The 19243-nt window shown below is 37.0% G+C and overlaps 1 protein-coding gene across 1 annotated transcript; it reads right to left on the bottom strand.

Moving 5' to 3' along the window:
• Nucleotides 1–968: 968 nt before the first annotated feature.
• On the bottom strand, nt 969–8799 carry LOC149422234 (uncharacterized). The gene is made up of 4 exons (XM_089633673.1): nt 8678–8799; nt 4066–5555; nt 3571–3695; nt 969–2757 (listed from the first exon to the last, which is right to left on the bottom strand). The coding sequence occupies exons 1-4, from the start codon at nt 8705–8707 to the stop codon at nt 2336–2338; spliced, it is 2067 nt and encodes a 688-aa protein (XP_089489799.1). The 5' UTR covers nt 8708–8799; the 3' UTR covers nt 969–2335.
• Between the last annotated feature and the right edge of the window lie 10444 nt (nt 8800–19243).

Genomic DNA, 19243 nt, shown 5'->3' with positions numbered 1-19243 from the left:
CGTTTCACGCTACAACATCGTCAATAATGCTATCTTATTTTGATATTAACACTCTAGTGCACCCAAGTCACGAGCCGCCACTACTTATAGTAATCTTATCTATTTCATTCATAGTATGTAAATATGCATCATTGGCAGAGATGTGCTTTATTTCAAATAAATCCATTTCAAATGGAAATGCAAAATGCAAAATGGGTATTTTCCATTTTGCATTTTAAATGCTTTTCTAAAAACCATTTTGCATTTTAAATGTTTTTCTCAATGCATTTCCATTTTAAATGCTTTTTTGCAACATTCTTCCTACTATCTCCACTCATCTTTTTTTCATAAGCTCCAAATATCAGTCGGTCCTCAACCTCGCTATGAGAGATAATTTACATTTCTCAAGTTGCTTCCTGGTAGGAGCCCTGGCAATTGAGTGATACCATTACAAAAAATACTGAACATGGGGCCATGACGCTGTAATATTAAATGTTAGATACCAGTTTCTATGTTTTTACGTTGGCAACATTAGTCCTGCGGAAATTTTTTGTGGTTTCATAATCTGTAGTCGTGGTGTTTTTGCATTTACCATCATGTATAATGTTTGTTTTACATTGATGTCCATTATTAAATGACAAAATTGTTTAAAAATTCTATAATTATTTTAATTGTTTGACCTGAGAAACCATTTTGCATTTTCAATGCATTTTGAAAATAGGTATTTTGCATTTGAAATGCTTTTCTAAAAACCATTTTGCATTTTGCATTTTCAAATGTAAAAGTTTTGACCCATTTCCATTTTGCATTTCAAATGGTTTTGGGTACCCATTTTGCACATCTCTGATCATTGGAAAGAACATTTACCTTTATGCTTTAAGTCGACATCAACCGTCGAATGGAAAAAGAATAGTCAATAAATAATAAGCTTCATATCTATCAATATACTATATTTAAATAAATAAGGGTGTCTGAAAGTATAACCCCTCGGCCGCATTGCGGACACCAGGTGGGCACGGGCGGCGTGGATTTGATATTTATACTAATCTGTAGTTAGATTCCGATATTAATGATATTTTACACACTTGACCTTCAAACAGGAGGAAGGATAAGGATAAGGATCTATTTCTGATTTTTGAAAAAACTCAAAGCCGAGTTCTTCAGCTAGTATTAATTTATATAAAAGAGAGTCGCGAAGCCGGATTTTTATACAAATCAGCAGTTTTATTACAGCTGAGATTAACAAAATTTTCCATACTTAACCGTGAAAACAAGAGGAAGGTCAATTTCTACATGAAATTTAGAAAAACTCAGCAAAAATCCGGACAACACTGGGAATAATATAATTAATACTAATATACAACTATATTTAGAATATTGTAACGGACGTACTGCTCCAATATCAGCCGACGTCGCCCCATATTAAAATCTGCTATTTACCTTAACTTTGCCTGTCCTTAAATTGAATAAACTGCCTGTAAATGTATGAAAAATTATGTAAAAATGTATATTTAATGTCAATACAATAAATGAAACGTCGGAGCTTGGCTAGAGGTATACGGGCAGAGAAGTAGTGTGAGAGCTGGTAAAATCATAAACATGTTTAATTCGGGCACGATTGTTAGAACCGTGCCAAAACGTAGTGGGAAGCCGTGCCGTGCGCCATGCGCCGTCATAGCGTCACAAATGACCGGTGGTACGCCGTCATTACGTCCCACGGGCACGGTTCTGAGGATCGTGCTCAAACAAAAGAAGGCCGTGGTCACGTTCGGCCACGGCCCGAAACTACCGGCCGAGCGGCGCGGCGCCGCGATAGCGTCGCAAACACGGCTCACGGATTCCAGGAATCAAAGAGAAAGTGAGCCCGTGTGCGCGTCGTGCGCCCGCTGGCGGCTATAAAACGGGCAACAGGCCCTCAAAACGTCAGATATCCAGCAACCACCACCAGCTCAACACCTCTCTCTCTGCTCTGCCTTCTACCTCGCTCCGACTTCTGCTTCTACTCGCCTTCTTTCACTCTGACCCCCGCTTCACCCTGGACCACGGACTTGCCTACCCCTTCGGACCAGACCCGGAATCAGCATCAAGGACGCGAAAACAGCATTCGGACCAGCTACAACGGCATCAGAGACGGCCCCGTTCTACCCCTCCACGCCACTGAAGGAAGACATCTTACGCCTCCACAGATTGGGATCACCGGCCCAATTTACAGTCTTGTGTGTCACACGATTACGTCTGATACAAATATGTTTATCGCAACTAGGACTATAAGAAAAATAATTTCCTGCATTGAGTTTATATAAATTAAGAGTTTTATCAGAAAAGCAGTAATAGATGAATGTGGTGATTAAGGCAGCTATAATTCACTTTTGTTATAAATATTTAGTTCGAAACCGAAGCGTTTCTTCCGTAGATAGTTTTCCAACATTTTAAAGGTCGCTGATGGACATCTCCCCTCATTGAAGACTTCATCAACATCCTCGTCTTCGTGGAGACACGTGTCGGATAACTGGAGTCTCTTGACGCGATCGCCACCTTTATTTATGTGGATTTGGTACTTCCAGTTGTTCGCCTCAGCAAGGGGACCCAGGAGCTGCACGGCCCAACACATGGTTGAAGAGGACTGCATAGGGCGAGCATAGAACTTGAAGACTAACTCATTTATGGTCAGCAGCATCACATCAGGTCCCAGGAGCACCCGGTAGTGTTGGCCGAAGTGCATACCGGTGCTGGCAGCGTGGTCCTGCTCCGCATGGGTATACAGCTCGCTGTAGTTTCCTGGTCAAACAGAAAGGGATTATTTTATTATTATTCTCTATGTAGTAGGTGTCCTGGAAATATGACTAATTCAGATTTATATTTTCTCTTTTTTTCCCCAGACAATACATCCCCACTTAGCAGGGTCGGCTACCTCTTGTCAAAACCAGTGGATGCCTAGGCCCTAGGAAGTAGGTAGTATTTAGATGATTTGTATGTTTGTGCAGGGACGTTTTATGAAACATAACCTCAAGATCGACGTGTCAGGTATTAGATACTATTAGACTACTCCAATTGCGCCAGCGTAGGGCCGGACCTGCCCCTTATATCCGCCCTTCCTAATTATTACATGGTTATATCACACCCGAAAGTTTCGCAGTCAGAACATGAAACGTGGTTAATGTCGTGAGGTTAATACATAAATGATTGGTTTAAATAAAATTATATCAGACAATTATAGTAAAACTGCCATTGAATAGATGGCACCCTTATTTTGTAAAAACTACCATAAGTTAAAAATGTTTATAAATGGTCTCAAGCCTTCATGATCTGTGGAACTAGTTCGATTACAGTATTCAGACTTACCCCGCCACGAGCACGGCTTCATCAGACAGAAAATTATGTTATTCACACTTCATCAGACAGAGGATTACAGTATTCAGACTTACCCCGCCACGAGCACGGCTTCATCAGACAGAGGATTATGGTATTCAGACTTCATCAGACAGAGGATTACAGTATTCAGAATTACCCTGCCATGAGCACGGCTTCATCAGACAGAGGATTATGGTATTCAGACTTCATCAGACAGAGGATTACAGTATTCAGACTTACCCTGCCATGAGCACGGCTTCATCGGACACCGGTAGGGACGGTAGAGGCAAGCTTTTTTGTGATGAAGCAGTTGCCCAAATGATACCGGGCTGGTACAACCGATCTCTGAATTGACACACAGTTTTCTGAAATTGTAACATAAAAAAACATGTTATAGAAATCCATACACACAACTTTATTTTGAAATATTTGAATTTATCTTACTATGTACCATGATTAGCAAAAAATTGTACGCGTGACGTCAGGGTACGAACTTACTGTTTCTGTAGTACTACTTCTAGTATCTTATAAAAAATCCTAACACTGTCAAATATGAAATGTGTAAGGACTGCTTACAACGCAAATAAATAATTAAAAAATATTTAAAACTAAGCATTGTTTTATTTAAATAACAAGCCACAAGGTGGAAAATTAATAATTTTTTGGAATATATTATTTTAACTAATAGAAATGAAAACGATAAACAAGCATCAACTGCAACAAATAAATATTCACCCCTCGTCCTGTGCTTTAATCCGTTCAGCCTGAATTTGCTGTACATAAATCTCTTTGTTCCTAATTTGCTGAGCTTTAATCTGCCCATTCAGAATTTGTCGAGCTTTGATCCGCTCTTTCAGAATTTGCAAACCTTTTATCCGCTCGTTTTGAATTTGTTGGGCTTTAATCTGTTCCTTCCGAATATTCTGTGCTTTAATTTGCTCGTCCAGAATTTTCTGGGCTTTAACCTGCTCGTCCAGAATTTGCTTGGCTTTAATCTGCTCGTCCAGAATTTGCTGGGCTTTAATCTTCTCTTCCAGAATTTGTTGTGCTTTAATCTTTGCGTCTCGAACTTCCTGAGCTTTAATCTGCTCGTCCAGAATTTGCTTGGCTTTAATCTGCTCGTCCAGAATTTGCTGGGCTTTGACCTCCTCATCCAGAATCTGCTGAGCTTTAATCTTCTCTTCCAGAATTTGTTGTGTTTTAACCTGTGCGTCTCGAACTTCCTGAGCTTTAATCTGCTCGACCAGAATTTTCTTGGCTTTAATCTGCTCGTCCAGAATTTGCTGGGCTTTAATCTGCTCATTCAAGATTTGTCGAGCTTTAATCTGCTCATCCAGGATTTGCTGTGCTTTAATCTGCTCGTTCAGAATTTGTCGAGCTTTAACCTGCTCGTCCAGAATTCGCTGGGCTTTAATCTGCTCACTCAGAATTTTCTGCGCTTCAACCTGCTCGTCCAGAATTTGCTGAGCTTTGATCTCCTCGTCCAGGATTTTTTGTTCTTTAAACTGTGCGTCTCGAACTTCCTGAGCTTTAATCTGCTTGTCCAGAATTTCCCGAGCTTTAATCCACTCTTTTAGAATTTGCAAAGATTTTATCTGCTCGTCCTGAATTTGTTGGGCTTTAATCTTCTCCTCTTGAATTTTCTGTGCCTTGATTTGCTTGTCCCGAATCTGCTGTGCTTTAATCTGCTCATTCAGAATTTGCCGTGCTTTAATCAGCTCATTCAGAATTTGTTCGGCTTTAGTCTGCTCGTCCAAATTTTGCTGAGCTTTAATCTTCTCGTCCAGAATTCGTTGTGTTTTAGCCTGTGTGTCCCGAACTTGCTGATGTTTAATCTGCTCGTCCAGAATTTTCCGAGCTTCAATCCGCTCATTTTGCATTTGCAAAGCTTTAATCTGCTCGTCCCGAATTCGTTGGGCCTTAATATGCTCCTCCCGAATTTTCAGTGCTTTAATTTGCTCAAGCCGAATTTGCTGAGCTTCAATCTGATTATTCAGAATTTGCTGCGCTTTAATCTGCTCATCCAGAATTTGCTGCGCTTTTATCCACTCCTCCCGAATTTGTTGGGGTTTAATCTGTTCCTCCCAAAATTTCTGTGCTTTAATCTGCTCGTCCAGAATTTGCTGGGCTTTAACCTGCTCGTCCAGAATTTGCTGGGCTTTAATCTGCTCCTCCAGAATTTGCTGGGCTTTAATCTGCTCATCCAGAATTTCCTGAGCTTTAATCTGTTAAGGTAGGAAATAGTTGATTAAGAATAAATTTTACATTATACTAGATTCTGAAACACTCTTAAAGAGATAAGCCGATAGAAATGTTTTGCTGGTTTGCCCGGTAGACAGGTCAAATCTGCTTAGATCACATGCAGGTATCAGTTTTACAATAAATCAATGCAATAAGTCGTAGCAGGGCTATATTAGGGCAGTTTATTTATTTAAACTTGATGTTCTGCTTGCCGACATAAATTCTACTGATGATTGATGATGACGAGGATGGTTTTTTGACTCGGTTACAAAGCTCTGACTCGGGACAGAACTAAAAGCACGGCGAATTGAGATAAATTGCGTCTCTCCCTAATAGCTCTCGGACTCCATATGAATAGCGGGTTAAGACGTTTTTATCAACTTTTATTGACAAACAAGATTTCTAACTAAAAACTTGGTCAGATTTGTTGAAAGAAGGTTCACAATCGTCATTATGCTTTAAAGTGTCAAGTTGATCAACTGAAACCGCTATAAGAATAAGGACAGGTTGTTTCACAGAAAACAATTCGTAACAACTTTGAAATTTGATGAACAACCCGTCCTAAATCTAACCGCTAGTATAGTGAAATGAAGGCATTTATTATAGACATTCAAATTCATAGACTTGCCCTAACATAAAATCTTGGTATCATTTCGACGATCTTGAGGCCAAACCACGTGACTGTATTTTTGCCACCAAAAGGATTCGAGAATGCTTTAAATAAACTTCGACACCATTCGTACATAGACCTTCGAAGAGCGCACATTGAAATAACCAGAACCTACACAGAAAAGTAATGTTCGCTAAAGGCCACAGTTTGCAGCGCAGTATATTGTGGGACTTTTCTACGCAGGATCTGAATGTTCGTTTGTAAATTAACCGCCTGACGTAGCGACGCTGAAAATGATTGAGGTGGGTAAATTATATCACATTTCTAAAAGTGTCCAAATAAATAGTGTAACAAAATTTTCAATTTTGGAAACAAGCCCGAACGTTTACCGATTTGAAATTTGTAAAAAGGACTAGTAATTCGTAAGCATCTTATTTTCTGTATTATGTCAGATTTATTTATTGACAAATCACAGAAAGGGAAACGGTCACGCCACCTTGTATGTCCGTGCATGTTGGTTTGTTCCCCTATCCTTGACTGGTTGGTCTATCAATTAAAATGTCTATGGCACATATGCAAAGCATGATTAATGACTTTACTAATAATTAGTATCTAATAAAATACTTTGTTTAATAACCACTTAATTTTTTATTAATTTTCACATCTACCGGTTTCGCTTCAATCAAGCTTCATCAGGATGTTAATTAAAAACCAAAAACTAAGACAGAGAATGGGCTTATATATAGGAGGACAGAGGGAGACAGAATATAATATAAAAAGTAAGAGTATATAATAGACAGAAACAAAATACATGAAAGAGAAGACCAAATTGCTAATTGAAATGTGTAAGGGAGAAAGCAATATATGGGTGTGGTAATGAAAAAACACCATAGTTTATATAATAACAAATTACAGAAAATAATAATTTTACAAGAATTAAACATATTACAATAAATTTTAAGGGTATAAGAAACACAATGTAACATAATATACGTATATAATATTATGGAGTGGAATGAATTGTAGGAAACAGATTAAATATAGGCTATAAAGTGGGTTGTTTTTGGTTAGAAAGGTTTATTTGATTATTTAATAAATGGTCAGACATATTAGTATTAAAACACTTCCTAATTTCTAACGATTCTAGATTATCTAATTTAATACCTATACCATTTGTATGTAATAGACTAGTACCGGTTATTTTATTAAAACTTATGGTCTGTTGATATTAAATGATTGGCAAGTTCTGAAAAACCTTTACCATTTAAGAAAGGTATATGTTCCTTCACTCTGATGTTTACTTTACGTGCTGTTTTACCTATGTAGAAGGCGGAACAATCATTACAGGTGAGTTTATAAATGCCCGAGTGGCTTAATTTATCGTCTTTGTCTTTGGTGTTAATCAAAAATTTACCTAGGGTATTGTTAGTAAAAAAATCCAGTTTAATGTCTAAAGGAAGGTTCTTAACACTTAGGGTGGAAAAATTATTTATAAATAAAATCCTACGCCAATGGTAATTTGTAGTGTTGTTATTGACTGTTATTACTAATCAGTACTAGTATATGTACAAGTGAAGCGTAGTCCCCAAAGGCTGAAAAACTGTGCCCACCTTAAGAAAATTATAGATATTTGATGTTTTTTTAAACTTTGTGTTTTTTTTTACATCTGTTTTTCGGTGAACACAGCTTTTCAGCCTTTATGGACTGCGCACCAATTGTACATACACACTTCCACTAATACAAAGAATTAAAATTATGTAGGACTCGCTATGTTTTTCAACTTGGAATATCCCGGAAAGGAAATTAATTATATTCACAAATATTTACGATATACATAAATATAATTGAAAAAAATTCACCTTTTCAAGCAATTCAAAAACTTTGTATACTTGTGAATAAATAGGTAAATAAAGCATGTTTATTGTATTGGTAAATAAATAACAATAATATGTCATTGAAGAAGAAGATAATTTAATAATATAATATTCATAATTAATAATTTTGGACTGGTCGGTGGCTAAGTCCTCCATCACAACACAAGCAACATTTTCCGCTTACTGCAGTGGTAGTAGGAGATTTTCAAATATTGTCAGGTTATTCGTAACCCGGGAATGTTTGTCTTTCTTAAAAAAAAATAATAATAATAAAAAATAAATAAAATAAAATAAAAATAAAAAAATCCAAACGAAACATGAAACAGAACAATAAAAAGGTAACAGTCATTACAGTCGATCTTATATTTCAAATTCAGAATCAACAATTCTATTTGTAACTATTTTTCCCATATTTTTAGCTCCTATCTGTTTGAATGATTAAGTTCTAAAGAATTTATTTGTAATCTAGATAGTATCTCGGAATTTTTTCTAAAAATCTAAATAAATAATTAATTTTATTTATTTCTTATGTTTCATTAGATTAGATTTATTAATATTCTTTGTGTACAACCTTTAAAAGTTATTCCAATAAAATTGAACAATAATATGATGCGCAACTTACCTCGTCTTCCCGGGAGCTAGAACCTCCCATCTTGTATGTTATATGATTACTCCTCAAACATCTAATATTTATTGGTTTCCAATCAAAATCCTACTGACACTCCAAATCCACACCATACGAAAGAAGAACAGGAACTGATGCAAATGATACAAGTATCAGAATAAATCCGATAGCAATATAAGTTTTCACTCTCGGTATTTCCCCCGAAAGAAAGAATTATCTACATATAATTTTGAGGCGCGTATTAGTTTGAGTTTAGTTGTTTTATCAGGCGATATATGTTCCCAGGCAATGAATAGATAATATTCACTAGAGATGTCTTAAGATAGTAGATTAGATTGGAAACCAATGTCACTACTAAGCACGCCGTCCCACGGGTCGGTAAGCAATTGAGATAAACCAAGTGCTGTAAGATCCTGTGCGGAAAAGTACCTTACTATAGTGAATTTAATTTTCTGCGCAGGGTCTTGCAACAATCGGTTTATGTCGATTGCTTACCAATCCGTGGGACGACGGGCTAACATATTACTTATTGATTCTTGCCGTAGCATAAAGAAAAAAACTAAAAATGCCTTGCATGTTAATTTGAATGGAACAAATGTGCTTATGGTTCTAGACCATTTAGCGCGTGGTCTGTTTCTCTTACCTGAAATTGTAAATCACCACCCGATTTTAATTTCGTAATCATAATGAAACACAGTTTTGTATAGAAATACAGACCAAAATTGGACTTAAATTATCTTAATTGTATAATCACCAAACACGCCCACAAGGCATTTCTTGATTCTATGATTCTTGCCCTTATCATGCTCTCATCTCTCTGACGTTGTATATTATATCGCCTTCCATTTTAATTTCAAGATTATGAGTGTAATCGAAATTTAAGCAAAGAATGGTCAGACTTTTGGATTACGAAACCTGCCCATATGGCATTTCTTGTATTCTTCTTCATTCTATGTCTGCAGGCAACCGAAATCGAATCATATAAATAAATATGTATCCGCAAAATGATTAAATTTCAATATCAGACAGAGCAAAAAGATTATAATAATTATTATCTTATGATACGTCATTCAACTGACACCAGCTGTGGATAAAACAGGAATGTTAATAAGTAGGTAAACAATGTGCAATGTTTATTATTATTTACCCTGAATCTCTTGACGAAATGCAAAATACTGAGTTTTACTGAAAGTTTATTAGAAAATCTATCAATTCTTTCGTTAAAGGCCTGCAATCCCATTTTTAACAGTATTACAAAAAGTTTAAAGAGATTCTTAATAAATTAGCAATATTTTATATCAGTAAGTTTTCTCCGTGTGCAGGGCAGGCGGGCAGGCCCCAAACCAAAAGACGCCTGTAAAATGTTGCCCCTTGTTAAAACCAATAGATGCCTAGGTAGGTGATTTGTATTTTTGTGTAGCGTTCGGACTGTAATGTGTTATGTATCATCAGCGCTTTGGTGCCTTGACAATTCTGCGCTCGGAGCGGACTACTCCAATTGCGCCAGCATATGGCCAGCTCTGCCCGTATATGCACTTATTAGTACCAGGGTCAGGGATAACAAATCTATGACTTCCTGGACAATTTTCGATGACATGCGGTCAAAGTAGATAATAATTTTGTGTAATAATTATGAGAAAGATATAAATTTTCTTCATTCTGGCCATGGACCTTCAATCTGCTATTTCGTGCGGTGTCCTGTGCAGGTGCAATTGGAGCTGTCTGCTCAGGGGCCGACTTGCCAAGACGCCAAGGAGCCAAGGCGCTGATAATAACCTAGCACGAGGTTTTTACCAGCACCAGAAGCCTATTGGCTCAAAGCCGGCCCTTTCATTTGTACCTGTTTGTACCCGTAAGTCTGTGGCAGTTGCAGCTAGGGTTACTAGCGCAGCCACTCTGTATCTTTCGGGTTAACAAACCAATAAGTTCGTGTATTAACCTTTCCTTGCCGGAGCTGTCAATTAAGTGAACATCGTCTCTAACTAATAAAATATCTCTCTAAATATACTAAACACAGAGTTCAAATTTTGGGTATTCCTCCGCAATACATTTATGTATTGCATTAAGTACTTACAATATAAAAATATTTACCGAGTGTTTAGCACCGGAGGACGAGGAATTTTTGAATACCGTAAGGGAAGGGTTAATACGGGTTTGTGACGCGGTTAAACCAGCGGCAGAGAAGTTTCGAAAGATACGGAGTAGGCCCCCAGATGTCTGTTTTGGACCGGACAGTACGGTTTTTTGAACGGCTGTCTGGTCTAGAAAATTTCGGAAAACCGGACAATAGAATGTCTGGTTTTTTTAAATATGCGACATATATACCTCAGTCACGAGATAATTTACAGAGCAAAACCCGTGAGCGATGCTGGCTGGTGGTAGTAAGACATGTTCAAATCTGTTGAAAATGGTACAATATGTGTGCAGTACTCCCGTCTACAATGCCTTCATAGAAAGAGTTTTTAGTGTAATGGGTAATGATTAGGTGTGAATAAGTAAAAAACGAATTATGTGTTTTTTTTCAATTTAAATGTCAGTTGCACTGGATCAAAAAAATCACTGAAATCCTCAGCAAGGGATATCCAGGTGAGGATATCATTATATCTATTTGTTACACAAAAAAAGATAATAAAACACTTATTATTATTATTATCTAAAGATATAATTTCAAGCAATAAACGATTATTTAAAGCAGTAGCATCTAGTGCCAAATATGTCAAAAAGTGATTTTTTGCTTAGCAAAGTAATAATCAATATAAGTTTTAAGTGTTTCATTGTATTCACCCTCAGAAATTATCGGTAATTTTATCTGTTTGTTTTGGCCAAAATCAAAAGGGTTTATGATTATCAAAAAACCCTTTTATTTTCGAAAAATTGTACCAAAAAAAATTAAAAGACCCTTTGATAAAAATGTTCGTTTTTTTATCTGGACCACAGACATAGGAATTAATAGACGAGAAGATAATGGCGAGGGGTAAAATCAACTGTTGAAGAACGAAGGGGGTTAAGCTGACTGTGATTCGTCAATAAATCAATCTGACAGTAAATAGGCATCTCGCATTATAATATCACCATTTAGTTCTTAAAAGTAAAATCTGCTTTTGAATGAATAGACATTTTTACATGGGAGCGCAAATTACTCGCCACGTTATGAACTAATTTGCGAAGTCCAAATTCGGCAAAGTAAATTTCTTCTGTTTGCAGAGTCGTAGTTAGTTTCAGAGTATTTAGTTAAGACACTTTTACAAATGTTTCATAATTTACTTACCCCAGTAAACAACGATGAGCACACTTGAGAATCGCTACATTGTGATGTGATAGTATATGTTTCTAAAACTGATCCATATAATACGGTGTGTATAAGCTTAAAATAAAGTAAGATAATAATTACTTATGGAATGTAATACGACAATTGGGTTTATTCTCTTTTTCACATCTATTTTTACAAGTTTTCATATCACAAGTCAACATTTTGCCGTGTTATTTCGTAAAATGAACCGATGATGCCTCCACCATAGTTCGCACAAGAATGATGACGTCACGTTTTCAAATTTCACTTGAGGCCATACGCGAGCCCAGCCGGCTCCAATGGAACCGGTATGGGGAGTGGGGAATAATACGCTTTTAATCACTTAGGGCAGGTCTACTAATATTCATATGTCTATGATCTGGACCATCTGTCACCCTAATTGCAGCACGTAGATTGTAAGATTTTTTAAGAATTGGTTATATTTTTTGACAAACTTCAAGAAATAGATTCGTCATTACTCTGCCCCAAACTCCTAATAATTTTACAAAATTATGGGTTGGTGAAAATTGTATTTTTGCTTTGTCAACACCAGCTAATCTATTATTATATAACGGCCTCCATGGTCGAGGGGTAAGGCTTTCGCCTAGCAATCCAAAGAACGCAGGTTCAAATCCAGGTGTGCGCAGGTAAGTTTTATTTAATGGTTGTGTTTTTTCACAATTTATTAATTTAAAACAATATTAGTATACTTGCGGCACGTTCCAGAGTAGAAGATACTCTCAATGTCGCCCTGGTGTAAGACCACCATTTAGAATCGAAATGTTGCTTTAAATGGCTTTAGCCGTGTTTGATGACCAGATCTGAATAGCCAGGTACTTCCCCATCCCCATCTCCTTCCCCTCACTACAGAGATGTGCTTTATTTCAAATAAATCCATTTCAAATGGAAATGCAAAATGCAAAATGGGTATTTTCCATTTTGCATTTTAAATGCTTTTCTAAAAACCACTTTGCATTTTGCATTTTAAATGCTTTTTTCAATGCATTTTCCATTTTAAATGCTTTTTTGTAACATTCTTCTTACTATCTCAACTCATCTGTTTTTCATAAGCCCCAAATATCAGTCGGTTCTCAACCTAGCTATACGAGATATACATTTGTCAAGTTGCTCCCTGGTAGGAGCCCTGGCAATTGAGGGATACCATTACAAAAAATACTGATTCAAATAATGAACATGGGGCCATGACGCTGTAATATTAAAAGTTGGATAGCAGTTTCTATGTTTTTACGTTGGCAACATTAGTCCCGCGCAAATTTTTTGTGGTTTCATAATCTGTAGTTGTGGTGTTTTTGGATTTACCATCATGTAATATGTTTGTTCTACATTGATGTCCATTATTAAATGACAAAATTGTTTAAAAATTCTATAATTATTTTAATTGTTTGACCTGAGAAACCATTTTGCATTTTCAATGCATTTTGAAAATAGGTATTTAGCATTTTGCATTTGAAATGCTTTTCTAAAAACCATTTTGCATTTTGCATTTTCAAATGGAAAAGTTTTGACCCATTTCCACAAGTTTTCCACATTTTGACAAGTTTTGCTCCCCGGATGAAAAAGACGTCCTTAAAAACGAGGTGGTTAGTTTCATTGACACGGTTTCAAGTTGGATGTCTGTTAATAAACTCAAACTTAATCCGACAAAGACGGAATTTATTTGGATAGCTTCTCCTGGAAGACAAGCCCTCATCGACTCCAGTCCAATCCGTATTCAGAATACAAATATAATCCCTTCTACGGAAATAAAATTTCTAGGTTTCACTTTAGACAATTGTCTTTCTCTTGAATCGCAAATTTCAAAAACTGTAAGTGCTGGCTTTTTCCATCTAAGGCAGATAAAATCAATTAGGAGATGCCTTCCCTTTGATGGAGCAAAATCACTCATTAATTCGTTCGTTGTCTCACGTATGGACTATTGTAATAGTGCATATGCTGGCCTACCTAAAAAACAATTCAACAGAATCCAGTCCGTTTTCAATGCTGCGGCGAGAATGATTTTTGGTGAATCTAAGCATTGTCGTATAACCCCGCTTCTAAGGGATCGTCTTCATTGGCTTCGATGCCCTGAAAGAATAGAGTTCAAGATCTGCTTAATGACCTTAAAAGCATTGCAGGGAATGGCGCCAGCCTATATATCGGAATTATGTGTCCGACAAAACCTAAGCGATAGACAGCTTACTCTGAGGTCAGCAGATATAGATGTTACCAATCGTTTAATCGAACTTTCTCGGTCAAATCGAGCTGTTTACTATGATCGCTCTTTTCGTGTAGCTGGCCCACTCATTTGGAATAAACTTCCCCCAGCCCTTACCAATATACAAAATTTGGCTGAATTTAAACGGGTTTTAAAAACAAAATTATTCAAAAAATCATATTTAATAATTTAAAATCATTTATATTCTCATGAATCTAAGCTTCTTTTTTAATATACTATAAAAAGCCAGGTTTTGAAGTTTTCCGGTAATTGTTTGGTTTCGGTTACCTCCTTATTGTACTTTTATGTTTAATGCCCACCTTTTATATAATATTTTAATGTTTTCCTGTTTTATATAATATTTTAATTTTAAAGTTTTTTTCGTGCACTGTCACTGTCTTTTATTGTTGTCCTCTACTAAAATAGCACTGTTATTGTTAAATTTTATTCTCTGCTTTTGTGTAAACCGTTTATTCTTTATTTCATATTATGTAATTAATTTTTTTTAAAGGAACACAATAGGAAATTTTATTTTAAGTTTATTATAGTTAAGCGCACTTGAAGTGAAACAACACAAAACTGCGCTATATAAATGTTATGTTATTATATTATTATTATTATTTGCATTTCAAATGGTTTTGGGTACCCATTTTGCACATCTCTGCTCACTACTACCTTCAGCCTCACAACATATCCCAATTGGGGATGACATAGTCTTACTGGCTCCAGACGGTTGGGAGCAGTTGTGTGCGGTTTCACACAAAAATGATGTATTAGGTATAGATTTTTTTGTAAGTGAATACCGTGCAAGAGTCCCAACTGCTAGTATTTAGAAAAATAACATAACATTCAACACAAAGTTAACATGAAACAGTGTTTCCTCTAGTAGGGTAAACTGAGGATGATTGAAACGCGTCATGATGGAAACATCTCAATTTACTTGAAAACTATAATACCTAAGGGTGTGAGGCGACACTGAAAACTCCGTCAGATCTGTTGGGACCAGAGATGTGCAAAATGGGTACCCAAAACCATTTGAAATGCAAAATGGAAATGGGTCAAAACTTTTCCATTTGAAAATGCAAAATGCAAAATGGTTTTTAGAAAAGCATTTCAAATGCAAAATGCAAAATACCTATTTTCAAAATGCATTGAAAATGCAAATTGGTTTCTCAGGTCAAACAATTAAAATAATTATAGAATTTTTAAACAGTTTTGACATTTAATAATGGACCTCAATGTAGAACAAACATATTACATGATGGTAAATCCAAAAATGCCACGACTACAGATTATGAACCACAAAAAATTTGCGCGGAACATATGTTGCCAACGTAAACACATAGAAACTGCTATCTAACATTTAATATTACAGCGTCATGGTCCCATGTTCAGTATTTGAATAAGTATTTTTTGTAATGGTATCACTCAATTGCCAGGGCTCCTACCAGGGAGCAACTTGACAAATGTAAATTATCTCTCATAGCGAGGTTGAGGATCGACTGATATTTGGGGCTTATGAAAAAAAGATGAGTGGAGATAGTAGGAAGAATGTTGCAAAAAAGCGTTTAAAATGGAAAATGCATTGAGAAAAGCATTTAAAATGCAAAATGCAAAATGGTTTTTAGAAAAGCATTTAAAATGCAAAATGGAAAATACCCATTTCGCATTTTGCATTTCCATTTGAAATGGATTTATTTGAAATAAAGCACATCTCTGGTTGGGACCTACCCTCAGTTGCGCTCTAGTCGGAAAGTTACACAGTGGTGCATAATACTATAACTATAATACCTAAGGGTGTGAGGCGACACTGAAAACTCCGTCAGATCTGTTGGAACCTACCCTCAGTTGCGCTCTTGTCGGAAAGTTACACAGTGGTGCATAATACTATAACTATAATACCTAAGGGTGTGAGGCGACACTGAAAGCTCCGTCAGATCTGTTGGAACCTACCCTCAGTTGCGCTCTTGTCGGAAAGTTACACAGTGGTGCATAATACTATAACTATAATACCTAAGGGTGTGAGGCGACACTGAAAACTCCGTCAGATCTGTTGGAACCTACCCTCAGTTGCGCTCTTGTCGAAAAGTTACACAGTGGTGCATAATACTATAACTATAATACCTAAGGGTGTGAGGCGACACTGAAAGCTCCGTCAGATCTGTTGGAAACTACCCTCAGTTGCGCTCTTGTCGGAAAGTTACACAGTGGTGCATAATACTATAACTATAATACCTTAGGGTGTGAGGCGACACTGAAAGCTCCGTCAGATCTGTTGGAACCTACCCTCAGTTGCGCTCTTGTCGGAAAGTTACACAGTGGTGCATAATACTATAACTATAATACCTTAGGGTGTGAGGCGACACTGAAAGCTCCGTCAGATCTGTTGGAACCTACCCTCAGTTGCGCTCTTGTCGGAAAGTTACACAGTGGTGCATAATACTATAACTATAATACCTAAGGGTGTGAGGCGACACTGAAAGCTCCGTCAGATCTGTTGGACCCTACCCTCAGTTGCGCTCTTGTCGGAAAGTTACACAGTGGTGCATAATACTATAACTATAATACCTAAGGGTGTGAGGCGACACTGAAAACTCCGTCAGATCTGTTGGAACCTACCCTCAGTTGCGCTCTTGTCGGAAAGTTACACAGTGGTGCATAATACTATAACTATAATACCTTAGGGTGTGAGGCGACACTGAAAGCTCCGTCAGATCTGTTGGAACCTACCCTCAGTTGCTCTCTTGTCGGAAAGTTACACAGTGGTGCATAATACTATAACTATAATACCTAAGGGTGTGAGGCGACACTGAAAGCTCCGTCAGATCTGTTGGACCCTACCCTCAGTTGCGCTCTTGTCGGAAAGTTACACAGTGGTGCATAATACTATAACTATAATACCTAAGGGTGTGAGGCGACACTGAAAACTCCGTCAGATCTGTTGGAACCTACCCTCAGTTGCGCTCTTGTCGGAAAGTTACACAGTGGTGCATAATACTATAACTATAATACCTAAGGGTGTGAGGCGACACTGAAAGCTCCGTCAGATCTGTTGGACCCTACCCTCAGTTGCGCTCTTGTCGGAAAGTTACACAGTGGTGCATAATACTATAACTATAATACCTAAGGGTGTGAGGCGACACTGAAAACTCCGTCAGATCTGTTGGAACCTACCCTCAGTTGCGCTCTTGTCGGAAAGATACACAGTGGTGCATAATACTATAACTATAATACCTAAGGGTGTGAGGCGACACTGAAAGCTCCGTCAGATCTGTTCGAACCTACCCTCAGTTGCGCTCTTGTCGGAAAGATACACAGTGGTGCATAATACTATAACTATAATACCTAAGGGTGTGAGGCGACACTGAAAGCTCCGTCAGATCTGTTGGAACCTACCCTCAGTTGCGCTCTTGTCGGAAAGTTACACAGTGGTGCATAATACTATAACTATAATACCTAGGGGTGTGAGGCGACACTGAAAGCTCCGTCAGATCTGTTGGAACCTACCCTCAGTTGCGCTCTTGTCGGAAAGTTACACAGTGGTGCATAATACTATAACTATAATACCTAAGGGTGTGAGGCGACACTGAAAGCTCCGTCATATCTGTTGGAACCTACCCTCAGTTGCGCTCTTGTCGGAAAGTTACACAGTGGTGCATAATACTATAACTATAATACCTAAGGGTGTGAGGCGACACTGAAAGCTCCGTCAGATCTGTTGGGACCTACCCTCAGTTGCGCTCTAGCTATGGCTCTAGCTAGAGAGTTGGAGAGTGCATAGGAAACATTAATGGATTTCACGCTCAAAAGAAAGTATTTACGACATTTTATTTTTATTTTTACTGTCCTAGCTTAACCATTTTTTTATTCTATTCTCTTCTTTATCTATTTTAGAATATTTCTATTGAAGTTAATGTATGTTTAAAAGGCTTATTTCTGATCGTGAAGTAGAAAATACCTCGTGCGCAGGTTTAAAAGAACTTGTCTGGGGATGATTGCAACGTTCCAATCGTCCACACTGAAAGAAAATTTCAAGTTCAAAGAGAAAGTTTTAACGAATATAGGTCAGAAATTCAAATCCAACTGGATGTACTTCTGTAATCTTCAATATGATTGATGAAGTCGATCTGATTCGACCACATTCATGATAGATTGAATTTATTCATTCATTACTCTTGAAATTTTGTATTTCTGACTTTTTAAAATTTTTCAGATGCCTAGAAAGCGAAAACACGTCACAGATCGAATTACATACTAGAGACATGTTTCTATATCAGCAGGCACATACTAACTTATCTGAAAAAAAAATGAGAAAGGCTGCAGCGATGTTTAATTTAGACCATTAATAATTGACAGCATGGTAGTGTCAGTACCACGAACAAATCTGGCTGGATGCAAGAAGAAGATTTTACCATATTTCTAAATCATTTTCTAAGACACGCCAATACGTCTTTAGAACGATTTTTTTTTATAATCATTCATCGCACGTTTCCATAAATTGTATTGATTACTGTTATGCCAATGGTATCATCATGCTCGCCTATCCCCTACATTGCAGCCACTGGATCGCTAAGTGTTTGGACCATTTAAAAAAGCGGCGAATACAGTGGATGAGAATAAACCCAGGAAAACCAATAACCATTTATGATATCCCAAAAATAGTGGTGACTGCTTTACCCCGGACTATAACCCAAACTAAGAGTCTAGCTGGGTTGTTCATCTGTGATTTTCATCTAGGTTTTTAATTTGCCAAATTTAATTTAATTTGCCAAACATCTCCTAGATGAAAATCACTCAATTAATGATAATAATAAACCAACTCCGTTACACGTACAAAATAAAGGCCGTAAACTGAATCTTTTAGAGCAGTTAGAAATTAACAAAAATTCTAATAATCCGAAAGCTATTCTAATTAATGAACAAACCAATATAATTCGTTCACCCCTACTAGATATCTTCAAACCTAGTGCAAATACGAGTGCACATTGAAGTACTTAATTACACTATTAAAATAACCCTATGAGTCATAGTTTGGGAATAACTAACATTAAGACATTCA

The sequence above is a fragment of the Hesperophylax consimilis genome, chromosome 7, assembly GCF_061612785.1.
Source record: "Hesperophylax consimilis isolate HC1 chromosome 7, BYU_Hcon_1.0, whole genome shotgun sequence".
Lineage (NCBI taxonomy): Eukaryota > Metazoa > Arthropoda > Insecta > Trichoptera > Limnephilidae > Hesperophylax > Hesperophylax consimilis.
Note: the sequence above shows the minus strand (reverse complement) of the source record. Positions and strands in the feature narration are given on the sequence as shown.

Bases quoted from the DNA above. Each gene is read 5' to 3' on its own strand.
- LOC149422234 (XM_089633673.1), bottom strand. From the start codon at position 8,707: ATGGGAGGTTCTAGCTCCCGGGAAGACGAG. The intron at 5,556-8,677 runs GTAAGTTGCGCA...CTACCTTAACAG, and splicing joins CTAGCTCCCGGGAAGACGAG to ATTAAAGCTCAGGAAATTCT. The intron at 3,696-4,065 runs GTGAATATTTAT...TTACAATTTCAG, and splicing joins ATTAAAGCACAGGACGAGGG to AAAACTGTGTGTCAATTCAG.